This window comes from Sebastes fasciatus, chromosome 23 (genome assembly GCF_043250625.1).
Source record: "Sebastes fasciatus isolate fSebFas1 chromosome 23, fSebFas1.pri, whole genome shotgun sequence".
Lineage (NCBI taxonomy): Eukaryota > Metazoa > Chordata > Actinopteri > Perciformes > Sebastidae > Sebastes > Sebastes fasciatus.
This window is the reverse complement of record NC_133817.1, coordinates 6,371,679-6,387,872: the sequence shown is the minus strand read 5'-3', so window position 1 is coordinate 6,387,872 and position 16,194 is coordinate 6,371,679. Positions and strand designations below refer to the sequence as shown.

The following is a 16,194-nucleotide window of genomic DNA, read 5'->3' as shown; positions in this document are numbered from 1 at the left end:
CACATATTCTGTTTTCATGCAATCTGCACTGTTATTTAGTAGCCCGTTAAGTCCAAACAGAGGAAAGTGTTGCGTGGTGTTGTCAGAAACAGCCTACTTGAGCATCTTGTTTGGAAGTTAAGTTGCTGCTGAAGTTGCCCATACCATAATAAATGGTAAATACCAGTTGTTTCTTAGGAAAGAATAAGAAGCCCATATGGCTCTGATCCGGTGCCATATCGTACCATATGAAGATGAATAGACGGAGATATAGGACCCGAACATCTCTACATAGCAGCCACACGTCCTGTGATTATGAGCCAAACAAACACTGCTTGTACAATTACAACAGTTTCCCTGTGAGACGGTATACAATGAAAGAAATCCCTATAGCCATTTTATTCTTTCAGATATCTCGCGTTTTGTACACAACAAATGCTTTGTATATATTTTGTCTGTTAAGTGCTTTTTGGCCAAGCACCTGTTTTTGATTGGCTGGGAGGCGATTGAAGAAAAAAAGGACTTTTGAAAAGTTGGAACTGAATAGTTGGAAAGTTATATGTACCTGCGTCTGGAAAAAAAGCAACAAAACTTTAATCAAACAGCTTGAAATCCTAACGGATTCTGAAAGCGCGCAGACAAGGTAATCTGTGTTGTTTAGGGACCGCGGCGTGCCCCACTCGCCATTTATCTTTGTGGGGGAAAATTTCTCCCTGTTGCGTTTAATGTGTATAGTCAAAGTGGAGAGGGCAAAATGCTACTCTCTAATTTTGCATGTCATCTCTCTCCAAATCACTTCAAAGACGAGGCCCTTGCCAAAGATTTCCTCCCTTTTTCCTCCTTCTTCTCTCCCCTTCTTTCTTTTCCGCCTTTTCTTGTTCCCCGAGTTGCAGTCGTCGCCGGCGCTCGGCGCCAGGAAATCGCGGGCATCTAAACAGCAGCGCACAATGTCGTAAAAAGGCTCTAGAGTTTTACTTTCAGATGTCACTCCAATAGCACACATCTGCTACGTGCCGTGCATCTGCTAGGCTCTCCCGTCTCAGAGAGCCGCGGAGCGCTGATTGAACTGAAGACAGAAAACATCCTCATTATCGCGGGCAGTGAGCGAGCTGGGCTCCCCAACAACCCCCTTTTAATGCATTCACTCACTTAACTGCAGCCCGCCGTTGCGGATACACACATGTGCACACACACACATGTCGACAAAGACAAACAACCTACACATTAACACACACATGCTGCTTCAATGCCAATCACCCCTGTGTCATAGACAATAGTATTACACAGCTATTGTGTCAGTGCTTACTGAGAGCCTGTGTGGATATAAAATTCAAAGAACTAAATGGCACTTAACCATAAATATATGCATATATTCATGTTTTTTTACCCATATTATAGCATGAAACATAGAAAGAACCAAAAAGTGAGTACAATTGATCAACAGTGTGTAGTAGTTTTTGATCTGACACACCTGTCTACAAGACTTTCTGGCGTGCAACAACTTTGTAGTAATTGTCACAAACTGAACATGTAAAATAATGGAACCAAGATCCATTCTGTTTTACCTTTCTTTTTTTCCCATCACTCTCATCCACATATGGCATAGCAGGTAGCCCCTCAATATAACGCTGAGCTGCGCTCCCTGTTTCCGTATTGTCAAAGAGACGTTTGAAGACAAGATATGATGGGAAAAGGCCGCGTCCAACTGTCCAACTAGAACAGGGCAACAAAACAATGTACTTTAAGTTGTAGAATAAAGTTTTACCATAATTGAAATGCATTTAGTTTCTGTTATTTATAGGGCTGTCAAAGTGATAATGCATTAACTCAAATTAATTTTAATGCCACTAATTTCTTTAACGCATTAACATCTTGGGATTTTTAGGTTGTAGCGGCTCAGTTTTAAAGCTATAGTGAAGATAGTGGTATCATATGAAACTAGAAAACCTAAGGAATCCATTGGTACCGATCATACTAGCTTCTCTCAAACGAAGAAACTGTCATGGCCATTTTCAAAGGGGTCCCTTGACCTCTGACCTCAAGATATGTGAATGTAAATGGGTGTTGTTAATTGATTTACAATAATAAATATAAGAAACCATTTTCATTCACATATCTTGAGGTCAGAGGTCAAGGAACCCCTTTGAAAATGGCCATGACCGTTTTTTCTCGCCAAAATGTAGCTTACGTTTGGAGCATTATTTAGCCTCCGTCGTGACAAGCTAGTATGACATGTTTGGTACCAATGGATTCCTTAGGTTTCCTTAGTTGCGTTAATGCGTTAAAGAAATAAGTGGTGTTCAAATGAATTTGCTTTAACACGTTATTGCGTTAACTTTGACAGCCCTAGTATGAAGGTCTTGCCTGTTGAAGCTTTAAAATGCAATTGCTCAACAGATTCATGTTAGCTACCTGCTTCCAGGTGGTTCAGTGTTAAACTAAACTGGAAATCACCGTAATCCGTATTTTCTGTCAGAACTGGCAACCAGGTAACATGAAAACACACTTCCTTTTGAGGTGACGTCAGCTTCTGGATACAAGCTGAGCAATCAGCGACTGTCGAGGAAATCTGGAGTGGCACTGAGGGTGGCCAATCAGATTCCGCCACACGCCCGCCTCCCAGTCTCCGCCCCCGTTAAGTCCCGTCACCACCTTCTATCATCAAAAGAATCAGTCTCATCCTGCCCGGTCCATCTCGGAGCGGTGCTCCACAGTCGAACGGGAGCCTCGTCTTCGCACCCTCACCTACCGACGCAGTGGTGATTAGTGGTAACTGTGGCAACCGTCGCTAGTGTCGGACTTTAATGGCCACATTTCCAGGCCTGTTGCCAGTAACAAACAAAGCCTTTCCACTTCCTCTGCTAATAGCTGAACCCTTCTCTGACTCAGTGTCACTATTCAACAGATACCATCCCTTCACTTGTACCACGACCTGCCGATCTGGTAGATCTTATCGTGACTTTAATAAGAAGTTCTGTAACAAGTGTGTCATTGTTCAAACTCTGATGCTTAATCGTTCATTTGTGTATGTAACTTTGATCCCTGTACTACTTTGTGTCTTGATCTTGATGCCGAATTGTCTTGACATTAGAGACACAGCGTAGGCCGTGTCAGTGCCTGTATGCAGAAGTCTGCCAATACTTCCACTCCTTCCTCCCCACAAAAACATCACTGTAACACGCTTCCACAGACAGAGGCCGATTAGGAAGGATTTATGAAACGAGGGTTAGCGATGGCAGAAGTGAGCAGGGAAGTGTGCCAACACAGCCAGCTGAGTTTGAGTGTGTGTGTGTGTGTGAGAGAGCGCTATGAGCTGGCTGGGGTCAACAGGGGCGAGGCTGTTCACCAGGTTAATAGCTACAGAATGAACTGAGGACGCAGTAATAGAGTGATAACAGGACCGGGGATGGGTAGAAGAAGGGGGGGGGGAAGGAAAAGACAAATTGAGAGGAGGGTGGGATTAGGGAAGGATGAAACAAAAGAGAAGAAGAAGGCAAGGAGATGAATGTGGGTGTAGGGATAGAGGGAAGGCAGTGAGGTTTGGTTAGAGATAGGCCTGTGTATTGGCAAGAATCTGGATATACAATACGCATCATAATACAGGGGTAACCATTCAATATATTGCAATACTGTAAGTAAGGTGATATACACTTTCGTGGGTACCCACAGAACCCATTTTCATTCACATATCTGGAGGTCAGATGTCAAGGGACCCCTTTGAAAATGACCATGCCAGTTTTCCCTGCAAAAATTTAGCATTATTTAGTGTTCTTGGTGACATGCAAGTATGACATGGTGGTTACCAATGGATTCCTTCGGTTTTCTACTTTCATACGATGCCAGTACCACTCTAGCTTTAAAACTCACCCCGCTACAATCTCCGAAAGACAGAATAGTGTCCGGATCTGCCGACGGGCCATCAGATTTTTAAGAGGTTAATTAATAATCTATACAGCGTTTTGGAGAATTGATACGGTATTGCAAAAAAAAAAAAAAACGCGATCCTCATGTGTATCGTTATTTTCTTACGCCCCTAGTTAGAAAGAGAGGGAGAGAGATGATGGAGGGGCTATGGGAAAAGATGAGAGCAGAGAGAAAAGGAAATAAATCAATAGGTAATGACAGAGGTGAGGACAGTAATAGAGGTAAAGGAGGGCAACCGATAAGGAAGCAATCATAAGGAAATGTAGGAGAGGGAATAATCAGAGGAAGGAATTTTTTTTCCAGCTCTGCACTGAACTGGGTCTCATGACAGACGGGCATTTAGTAAATCAGTTTACTTGTTATGGGAAGCACTATTCAGCTTATGAAAACAGTTTAGTAATGTTGCTCTGGAGGAGCTTTATCAAGTCTGAGAGAATTACTGAAGCGACATAACTTGAGCGATCTCAGTTTGGGCCTCAAATTCATAACAGAAAGCCTGTGTTACAAACGTGATGCGTGGAAATTGAAGGACATGGGTGTTTACTAGTTTGAGAACAGGACTGAGTTGCATTGTGGGAAGACTTTATGAAACTAAAAGTCACATTATCACAGCCTCTGCTCCTTCAGTTTTTTACCTCGTTTTTAACAATCTGTCGCTCACACATCCCAGTGCAATAATAATTCTCTGTCTCTCTGAATGGATTATAGTAGGGCTACATTATGAATTCACCTGCAGATTATTTTCCTGATTAATGGTTTAGTCTATAAAATGTCAGAAAAACTGTTGATTTGTGTACCAATGGATTTGGCACCAATGGATTCTTTAGGTCGTCCAGTTTCATATGATACCAATATATTCGCTTTCACTAGCTTTAAAACCTCTCACAAAATCTCACAGGTTAATCTCTTCAGCTCCAGATTATAGATTAATTATTCATATCATAGGAGCACCTCTTTTAGTCTTTGGCAGAGTAAACCTAAGCACCAGGATGCTGCGATGGTGCTCTTGTAAAATACATACCGGAAGGGGAGGAGAATATTGGCCGGTTTATACCCACAGTCTACATCCGGTGTGTCAAACTAGAGGATTACTGACACATAAAATGTTACTTCAGCATGTGTAATGCATGTTTTGGTTTAAAGCTGAGCAAATTAAGCATTATTTGTAATGGTTTTGGTAATGTAACTTCGATGTAAATCCACCTTGCCCTCTTTCCACTAGGGTAAAATAGCTGAGGACATTTAGTGAGGTTGATTGAGCACCAAATGTTCTGGAGAAGAGTTGTGCAACATGCTTTAATTTAGATTTAAATGTTTTTGCAGACTGGCATGAATAATGCACCTTTACATTAGAAAGCATGGGGCCTTTCTCAAGCTGCAGTGATGAAAGCACAAACCCAGGTGTACAAGATTCATGATATAATATGATAGAAATATAAGGAACACATGATCTCATACTATATCTGTCATTTGTGTCTGTCATTGTTGCATTGATGTTGGTACCAAGCGGTCAATACTTCCCACAAAAGCACTTAACAATACGTTTGTTGATGCTGTGCAGACAGCGACACATTGAAATGCTATAATATCCTATTTCTACTTTCACATCTTGGAAGGTCCAGACCATTTAGTTTCAATGAGAACTTTTTACTCGATAGCTGCTTGCATACTGTTTGTCCTCACTTTTAAAAAAGTAGGTGCATTTGAATGTTTGGATTTCTCTGCCTCATTACAGCGCGAGATTGATGCCAGAATAACTTATGCATACGAAACAAACAGTGCAACGGGCAAATTAGGCTTCACCTTATTGCCTTAAAGAGCATTCCGACATCAAGAAGAGCCATTTTTAATGATAAATTCAAATGTTTTTATGTAAATATCGTTCTATTTACATCACAAGTGAGCGGAGCGAGTCCCCCCGGTAGACGATTCACAGCGTAAGGTGAAGACAGATGAGAATCAGAACCTCTGGACGGGTTAAATGATTAGATTCCTGTGTTTGTGTGTGTCCTTGTCCGCGGTCTAATGACTGCGCTGTCTGCAGAGAGTGGAACACAGGAGGGAATTAGTCGTCATTGCATATCAAAGGCTTAGCCATTAGAGACATAGGGTAGGGTCTTCCTAATGAGAGGGGGTACCGGTGTTTGTGCTGCTGTGTAGTGTTTGGTCGGGTCACAGTATATGCATACTTAGACACACACCTTCAAAAGCAGTGGGCTTTATACTTTCTGCACTCTGTCACACGTATTTAGTAGGAGTGGGGGAATTTCTTTTTTCTTTTTACGATTTTGAAATCAATTTTTTTAATGCCAGAATCAATATATTTGCTTCATTTGAGGCTATGCGGAGGTAAAAGGAAGTTACCATGTTGTAGTCTGAGTAACGTGACGTCATATCTGTTCCGTATCCGTCAACCAAAACAAACCGCGGCCGACCGAAATGAGAAAGTAGAAAACGACGGAGAGTCCACGTGGATAGGACCTGAACCCTCACATTTTAAATCCAATGTGTTAAACACTACACATCCAGTAAAGTATGGAAACACTTTGGGTTTCACACATTGCCAGGAAAAGCAGAGCTAGACATCACGGCTAAATCTAGATGCTAACTCTGTCATGGACAGGAAACGTTATCGTATTGTGGTAACGTGCGGTCAAGCCGGTCGTCACTCTCATCTCCGTGGTCAAATCGGCTGACGCTACAACTGTAGAGCACCTATATACTGACATTTATGTTAAATGCATTCAAACGGCCCTGATGTGTGACTGTCAGGTTTTCAAAATATGGTCTTGCAAACTATATATACAAAATACATACATTTATGGTAATGAGATTTATTGGATTATATTCACCAGAAGTATAAAACATTACATTACATAATTTGTAAGGGAAATGTCTTCATTCTTTCATTTTTGGGTTGCTGGAAAAAAAAAAGTAAAATAATGCCTGACAATAATACTGATATATTTGACTTCAGGACATCTCTGACTACAAACAGGCTGAAAATCTAAATTTTTTATTGTATTAATTTAGATATTTTCCAAGGTAAAAGTCCCTAGAAGTGTATAATTTAACTTTTTCCCATGGTCTAGTGTTAAAAAAAGTTAACAAAAAACGCAATAAATTGTAATATAGAATTGCAATGCTTAAAAATCGCAATACATATCGAATCGGCACCTAAGTATTTTGATAGTATCGAATCAGGAGATGGTGTATCACCCCAGTCCTGTAGGGAAAAGGTAGTGATCAGCAATGCACGTAAACATAATTCATAGAAACGCACAGCATTTATATAGATATGTATATTTATATATATGTAGACAAAGTCAGAGGCGCACACACTGTGTTGCCAGGGCCCTCTGGCAGGCCTCGCCGTGCCTCTCAGTGTGGCATGGCGTGGGCAGAGGTGCCAGCGAGATGCCAGAGCTTTGTGTGCCACGCTAGATCAACGCCAGCCATTGCATGTACAGAGCACACAACGCGCCCAGGGGTACAGGACTCACCCACCTACACCTTCCATCCATACATCCATCTCCGACTATCTCACCCCCCCCTCATGTGTTTACCTCATTCTCTCTGGCTCTTTATTTCTCCGTGTAGATGTGTGTGTGTAGATGTGTGTGTGTGTGTGCGTTCATGTAGGCTGATTGGCGATGCCCTCTGTGCCATCTGCAGCAACCCCCCCCAACCACCTCCCACCCTTCCCACTCATCACAAGGGTGGGCTTAACCATCTGTGTGCCAGTGTGTTCCCACAGTGAGAAAAGGGGGACTTGTGGGAGGGGGTCGTATCGGTGGTGACGGGGGTTGCCACAACACACATTAAAAAAACAAACTGTACTGTATGTCGAGGTAAAAATTAAGAATTGACAGGCGACATAAGGTGGCCCTGCGTGCAGAATATGGCAATGAAAACACAGGCTTTCACAAGTAGGGCTGCACAATTATGTCCAAAATGATAATCATGATTATTTTGATCAATATTGATATCAAGATTATTTATCACGACTATTCATAGATTTTAGGGACAAAATATTTTTATTGCAATTTCACATTTAAAAAAACAAAGCACTGCTTTCACTTCCATGTTGTGTTTCATTCCAACCGTCAAAAATTCTAAATTTTTAAACAATAAAATAATGCAGTCACAGTGTGTTGGATCTAGCGGTATCAAGTGTGTGTGTACATGGGAAGTGAGTGGTGAAGCAAGAGAGAGAGAGTGGCGGTGTCGGGAGCGAGTAACGCTATCGACTCCGGCCAAAGCAGGAAAGGTTAAAGGAGTTTGGTTTGTCCATTTTGGGCTTCTGTAGAAACATGTTGGTGCAACATGGCGTACTCCGTTGAGAGGGGACCCGCTCTCTATGTAGATATAAACGGCTCATTCTAAGGTAACGACGACTGAACAATTCTTATTATCAGGTGATTTTACACTAAAGAAAACATACTTATTAATATGTTATTTCATTTCTGCCAATAGATCTCTCATTTAATTGTGGGAAGCAAAAATTGTGATTGCGATTAATATTTGATTAATTGCCCTCCAGGCAAGTCATCTAATGTATGACTTGTAAGATGATTCTCGTTCATTCAAACAAATATAGGAGCATACTGTGCACAGTATATGCAGGCGCATATATATATATTTTTTTATCATTTAGGCTTGAAGCTGCAGTCCGGAGGGAGTGAGAGAGAGCAGCAGCTGATTAAGTGTCAACAACTCCACAAGCGGCAACATTATAAGAAGCCAATAGTAAGAGCCAAGGGTCAAAGCCACTGTGCCCCGATCGTATTCCTGTGGGCAAAGATGGATCATAGGGGTGGAAGTACTGGGATAGATGGAATAGAAACTAAGGCTGTATTTCTTACTACTCTTATGTTTACCCATGCAGTACATAACCACATAAAGGATTGAAGTTAGTCAAAATAATCATGCTTATTATTGCCTCTGGTGCAGACTAAACAACCGGATCGAGACCAGGGTTTTGGTCTGCTTCCAAGCAGTTTGCGGTCAAGAAAATGTTGGTCGACTGAAATTCTACCTCCTCTTCAGCCAATCGATTGGTTGAAATCAGCATGTTATGTCTAGATGAAGTGAATCGGCCACAGTGCAGCACTGTGAGTGCACTTTACTTGGTAGCCCAAATGAATTATAAATAGTCATAAAAAAAGCTATTTGCAGCCTATTGAATTATTGTAAAGCTAATTATTTTATATGATAACGGCAGACGTCTGTCTGGCCGAGCCGACCGGCTTACGCCAACTCCTATTCATATGATTTCTGATAATAGAACTAGCCATCCAGGGCTCCATACTAACTGTAGTAGCACTGGTGCTACCAGTGTTGTCAGTTGGTCGCACAGGCACATGATTCGGTCGCACCCTTTCTTTTAGTACAGCATGGTATTAACCGGTGGCTCCGTTCGGTCTCTTCCTGCCTGCACTTGCATCATTAGTGACGTCTGAGTCGGAACCTCTTGTTGTCTTTCCCTCCCCACCAGCCTTCTCCTCTCTCTCCTTATTTTGCTTTTTAAAATAAAGCAGCCAACAGATTTTTTGCATGAATTCAAACTACTTTTAATTACTATCCCCCGGCTGTGAACTTTTAAGGAGATGATCTTATGACTGATCTGTAATTTATGAGTGTAGTTTAATCGATCAGAAAGTGAAAAGGAGTTCATGCTTGTGTCTCACTCCTAGTATTTTGGCATTTCCAAAAGTAGGTGAAAAAATCCTCCCGTTTTTGTTTTTGTTTCTGCCCGGTTGTCATTATTCATAAAACAAGGTCGAGTTGCAGATTTGACTAATAATACTCATTATCTCGTTATTTCTTGGTCAGCTCCTTGTGACAACAGAGAACATAGAGTACACATATGACGCAATAAAGTGCAACATGACTTGCTGTCAGTCATCACAAATCCGTGTGATGATGATGATGGTGATGCAAGATGAAAGTCACCAAAACTGTCCAATCAATGAGTTACCCGTCAATCCGCCAGACCTCATGTTTACAGCTCTGGGCTCATTTGTAAAGTGCCAGTAAGTGTGTTTCCCAACCACATGTTTTTATGTGCATTTTCAGCTTGCAGATAAAAAAAAACCTGATTGGAAACACAGAAAAAGTCAAAAAAAAAAGTCAAAATTATGTTTTTTTACGCTTAGATGAGGTGGAATAGTTAGTGCATCGATAAAACCAAATGAGACAATGGAAACAGGCTAAATCATGACGTACATGAGGCGTGTGAAACGTTCACTCAAGGTGTGAAAGTGACCCTATAGTTGCATACCAAGGTGTGAAAAGACTGTTCTGCATAGCCTCGAGTGTTAAATACAACTAATTGTTAAATCAATGCGCACCAAAAGAATAAGTAATACACAAAGGGCATTATTAACTTAATGCACCACATGCCTGTGGGGATGTTTTCATGGTCTCAGGTCAGACACACAAACACAGGCTTCTGCGCTGGCTCCACATTGAACCAATATACAAATCGGATGTAAATAGCTTCTATAAAAAGGTGGTGAGCTGCGGTCTGGTAATGACGTTGTGTGGGTGTCGGCTGCTTAACGGAGGCTGCTGGGTTGTAAGATGTTTAGGAAGCTGGCCACATCTGGAGTGGCCACGGGGCCAACTGGCTAGTAGCCTTAAACCTCAAGCAGCACTGTTCTTTTTCTTCTGTTTTCTTTTCTTTCCTCTCAGAGGAACTTCACTAGTTTTTACTCATCTTTCTCATCTTTCTTCATTCAGTGTGTCGCTGTCTTACTTTGACATCTTGTTTAATTTTAAGTCATGCTTCTCCCACCATCAAACAAACACACACGGCAACCCGATATCACGCCAAAGCACGTGACAAACGTCACTAATGTAACTTGCAAAACAAAACACCGGTCTCGCACACTGGTCTCCCGCTTAAAAGCCCTGTGTTTGTTGGACCCATACACATCCCCACCCGCCCATCATAAGTGGTCTTTCTCACTTTATATACTACGTAACTAGCTCTGAAATAAGACTTCCGTCACTACAAAACACACGACAAACGTAACGCAACTTGCAAAACAAAACACCGGTCTCGCACACTGGTCACCCGCTTAAAAGCCCTGTGTTTGATGGACCCATACACATCCCCAACCGCCCACCACAAGTGGTCTTTCTCACTTTATATATTACGTAACTGGCTCTGAAAAAAGACTTCCGTCTCTACACAACACATGACAAACATCGCGTGACAACCGTCACTATGAAACACTGCACCTTCATGCAGGCGTGTAGTATTCACGTCTCGGCGACACAAAACGTGACACTGACACGCTTTCTTGCGGTGGACAGGCGGGTCTATTACACGCTTTGCCGTGAGACCGGGCTGCTCACGGTTGCATACCACTTCCATGCATGTCCTGTGCACTACCTGCCCTTCTGTAAACTACACACACACACACACACTTCTGCCTCTATTGTTCTTTATCACACAAGGCCTTGAAGATGAAAAAGAGGGAGGAAAAAAAGGAAAAGAAAAACTCTTAAGTGTCAAACCTCACACCCAGTCTGCTGCGCGATAAGATTAGATTTATTTCTCCAGCTGTGACATAGAAAAATGGAAGTGGATTATTTAGTAAAAAAAAAAAACAAGACAGAATTAAATTAAAACTAGTAGGCGTTATTGTTAAGCAAGGAACAGAGGGGGGCTTAAATATATAGGCTCAGCATAGCCCTCAGGCAGTGGATAGCACAATCTCCTCTCCTCTTGTTCTCACCAATGGACTTAAAAAACACACATATAAACAGCCTTTCCAGGACCACAAAGCCTGTGTAGAAAATCAGAAAATCATTTCCTCTTCACTCTAGATTCCCTCTCTCTCTCTCTCTCTCCCTCTCTTTTCTTCTGTTCTCTCTGTCATCCCCCTTCTCCCTCAGAGCAAGTCCACAGGGGGCTGCCTGGGCGCATCAATCCAGGGTTGAGCTCGTGCCTTGACGTGGAGAAACACAAAGTGCAGAGATTTGGTGCATAAACATGTGTGCTCTTAAAAAAAAAAAAAATACGGCTGCAGCGAGAGCGGAGAGGGGAACGGTGCCAAATCCCCCCATTCAGCCTCAGACCGAAGGAGGCAGCATCCTGACAGCTTTGAGGTGGAAAGGGGGGGGGTTAGGGGATGGGGAGAAGGGGGGAGAATGAAAAAGAGGGAGAGAGAGATAGCAACTGTGATGGAGGAGGAGGAGGGAGATGAAGAGGTAGAGAGAGAACATCAGCTCCTGGGGATAAGAACAAAGCTCAGGGAGTCTCAAAGTGATAATCCGCTGTGTTTTCATATTTAAAGATGTTTTGCTGTTGCCTATCTCTGTGATATAATGAGACTGGGAGTCAACTTTTACTTACTTCTTTAGGGGGGGAAAAACATCTGTGGTGCCCGGGAAATGATTCATCTATTGTCCCGGTGAGCGGGGAGATCAAACACCTCTTAAAGTTGCCACTCAGGATGTGCACACTTGATTACCATGAATATCTAGATTAATGTAATTGTTTAATTAAAGGTTTGACATTTGCAGTTACGAGTAGTTGATGGCATATCGTGAACGCGATATGTCAGGAACGCCTGGAGGGAGTTTTATTACATCTGGCGCAAACATCCTCTTAGACTCAGGATGAACTGATTAGAATTGGGAGGTCAAAGGTCACTGACATTTTTGGCTTTATATCAAGAATTCATATGCTAATTATGACTATTTTACACAAATGTCTAACAGGATAAAATTATGACATTTTGGTCAGACATGGATGTAAACTGCAACTTGACTGGTTGGTTGGAGGCATACGGCCGCGAGGTGGTAATTCTAGTTTTCCGAGCACTTCAAAGACTTTTTGAACATGTTGGGTTGAGGATCAATTTTTCCTCTTGACCTTTGATACAGACAAGAATTAAAGGCAGGGTTGATGATGTTCTCCAGTATACACTATTTGTTATATTGGTTGAAATGGTCTCTACACCCAGACAGCGATCCGTTACTGATGAGCTCTGAAAAAGGACCAGAAAAAGAGCCGTCATCTCTAACTGCTGTAATCCTGTAAAAACGTCTACCAATCACTACCTCGCGGTCCGCTTGGAAATAACCAATCAGATGCCTCCCTGCCTCCCTGCTCATACCCTTGGCGTGCACCAGCCTGAACTCAAAGCGCATCGTCGCTGCACGTTTACTGGACAATTGAAGAGAAAACTCAACCAACAGTAGCACTGTTACTTGTCATGAGGTAGCGTTGTTGAGCTGAGGTCCTATCTCCGCTCTGCCTCTGATAAGTAGTTACAATGCGGCGGTGCTCGTGCATGTGTGTGTGTGGGGGTGTTGCTTTGGAAGGAGCCCCGAGGGGAGTTGGTGGGTTTAGACAGAGCTCCTGAGGCGATGCTACTTTCAAATTATGGTAGCTTTCCAACATCGTCGACCCTATCTTTAAGTTAGCAAGCATCTCTATATTGATTAAACTCTAATTTTGTTTTAACTTGGATTTACTAAAAGGAGATTTGTTTTTAATTGTGCAACAGAGCTGTTCTTCATTTTAAATCTAGTTCTACTCATTTTAAACATAGTTTTGCTAAACTCTGATTAGAGCTAATCTTAGTTTAAAGGTCACATATTATGCTCATTTCCAGGTTCATAGATGTATTTTAATGTTGCACTAGAACATGTTTACATGCTGCAATGTTCAAAAAACCCTTTATTCTTCTCATACTGCAGCCTGAGTCTGCCTGCCTCAGAGCCTAATTCAGCCTCTGTCTGAAAACCCCTGATTCACAGCCTGTCTCCTCCCACTCTGCTCTGATTGGTCAGCGTTTTCTGTCAATCAAACATCCTCAACAACACAGCGTCACCCTCCCCCTCCCTCCCGGAGAAGCTCTCTCTCTCTCTCTCTCTCTCTCTCTCTCTCTCTCTCTCTCTCTCTCTCTCTCTCTCTCTCTCTCTCTCGAGAGAGAGAGAGAGAGAGAGAGAGAGAGAGAGAGAGAGAGAGAGAGAGAGCAGCTAGAATAAAGTTTATAAACCAGAAACTTCACCCAGCGCACGTGACCGGAGGAATCTGATCAGAAATCGGCGACACATGATGAACATCTGCGGTCCAGATTCCAGGTTTACCTGACGGGTTCTCTCAGGTAAATAATGCTATTTATAGCTCTGTTAGTTAGCTCAGTGTTTACCTCATGCATCAACTCTGTAAACCGTAAACATACACTCTGTTTTACGTTTGACTTTACAGATCCATCTGTGAGAAATGACCGACAGAATCATCCCAGAGGAGAGCAGACAGCTGAGAGCAGATAGCTGTGAGCAGACAGCTGAGAGCAGACAGCTGAGAGCAGACAGCTGAGAGCAGATAGCTGAGAGCAGATAGCTGTGAGCAGACAGCTGAGAGCAGACAGCTGTGAGCAGACAGCTGAGAGCAGATAGCTGAGAGCAGATAGCTGTGAGCAGATGGGAGATACAGAGCTAACCCGTTAGCATGTAGCTACATGCTAACGGGTTAGCTACATGCTACCGCTATGACACGGTGTGTAAACACAGCGACCATCAGGGTGGAAAATAGAAGATGTGAAACAGTAGTCAGTTCATTATTTCTGCTAAAAGATAAATGTATGGAAGATCAGAGTAATGGTATATTATTTACAGTAGTAGCTGTCTCTGTGTTACCATGACTACAGACCACCGGAGCTTAGCTTACCATAGTTTACCAGAGCTGAAGACTTTCTCCTGTACCATGTCACATAACTAACTAACAGGTGAGATGATTACAAATGCTGTGAATAATTAATATTGTCATCTGTCAACTCAAATAAAGTTTGACTGTGAAACAGAAATGTGTTGTGTTGCTTACAAGTCACTATTTACTACCTGTACTCTGCTACATGCATGACATCAAATATATATAATATATAAATATCATCTGTTTAAACAGTGTAATTACATAAAGCCTTTGTGAAAGAACATGTTATATTTAGATGATGGGAGTACATGAAGCCTGTTCTGCTGGTTCTTGCAGACTAACAGTAGGAGCTACTTTGCTCAAGTTCGGTTGAGGAGGAGAGACAGTGACGCGCTGTGGGGCGGGGTCAGCTACTGAAGGTTCTCTCTGGTTCGACCAGGAAACCCTCACGTGACTTGCATTTCTCTAACGACGTCAGAAGAGAAGGAAAAGCTGCGCAGCGTTTTTCGACACCCATTTCCGGACAAACGGAGCAGGAGAAAAACAGAGAGGATGGTCTTTTATGATACTATGGTGACTTGTAGACACACTGGGGACAGATATTGATGTTTAAAAGACATGGAAAAGTGCATTTTGCATAATAGGTGACCTTTAAATGAATCCTGTCTCACACTAGTGGGTGCTCGGTGGATGAAGTCCTTGTCCGTCTCTCTCTGCCATTCATCTTCACTGATCGGAGCCAACAGCTTTGTCCTCCAGATATTTGATTAATTCTCATTCTTTTCTCTGTGCAGATTGATTTTAGTCAGCCAAAGCCTTTAGTTTGCTGTTAATTGAAGAGAGAGGAAGAGTTCAAGGAAAACTCTGTTGGGTAGCAGAACAATAGCAGTGTATTTGTTGTGTGAGTTTGTGCGCCCATGCGTGAACACTTTTTTGTGTCTGTGTGTGTTTCCAAGATGTCTGGACCGGTCATTTTAGTTTTTTAGTAAATCATCCACTTTTTATTTATCTTCCCAGGCTAGTGTTTCATTAACCCCGCCACGACACAGACTCCCTTTCATTCACTTCTCGCATTGTCTGCTCCAGCCGCTCGCTCTCTCACAGCACCAAAGATTACTAATAAATAAGTGACACCAGAAACAATCCGTGTTCCCTCAGCCATAATTAACTGACTTGATGTTTTCAAGGAGAGGAAGGGGGGGAAAAAATCCAGCTAATTAGGAATGAGTTAAGATTCACACAAAGAGTACAGATCGTTAATTAATTTTCCACGCAGCCATTGTCGGGGGAAGAAAACAGCTTTGTTTACAGTTTGCCGCCGCGTTTGGAGCAGCGCTCTTGTCGTGGAAACGCGGCAGGGAAAGGTCCCTGACACACTCAAACACACTTCAGCCCATATCCAGCAGCCTTGAGCGGCAGCGGAGAAAGACTCTGATCGTGAACGGTCTCTGAGGAAGACAAATGAAGGGATGGACTAAAATGCTGTCAGTCAGGTGAGACAGGAAAACATCTACTATCTGAAATAACTGGTAGTTAAGTTAGGGTTAACCCTCTGAGACCCGTAGACTTTACTGTCTGTCAGAGGCTGTAGCAGGTTCAGTTTTAGAGCTGGA

General features: G+C 42.5%; 2 protein-coding genes across 6 annotated transcripts in view; one reads left to right on the top strand and one right to left on the bottom strand.

The window, feature by feature from the left end:
- LOC141762077 (uncharacterized) overlaps positions 1 to 16,194 on the bottom strand; it is a 296,685-nt gene that overhangs the window by 89,663 nt on the left and 190,828 nt on the right. The window lies entirely within an intron of this gene.
- The window catches only part of sox5 (SRY-box transcription factor 5), a 244,146-nt gene that overhangs the window by 119,263 nt on the left and 108,689 nt on the right, over positions 1 to 16,194 (top strand). The window contains exon 1 of one of the 4 annotated variants that reach the window (XM_074625937.1): positions 15,918 to 16,074. The exons of the other annotated variants lie outside the window; for them this stretch is intronic. Within the exon in view, the coding sequence (XP_074482038.1) occupies positions 16,043 to 16,074 (32 nt within the window). The 5' untranslated portion in view covers positions 15,918 to 16,042. Of the gene's footprint in view, positions 1 to 15,917; positions 16,075 to 16,194 lie in introns of those variants that run through there. 4 annotated transcript variants of the gene reach the window in all.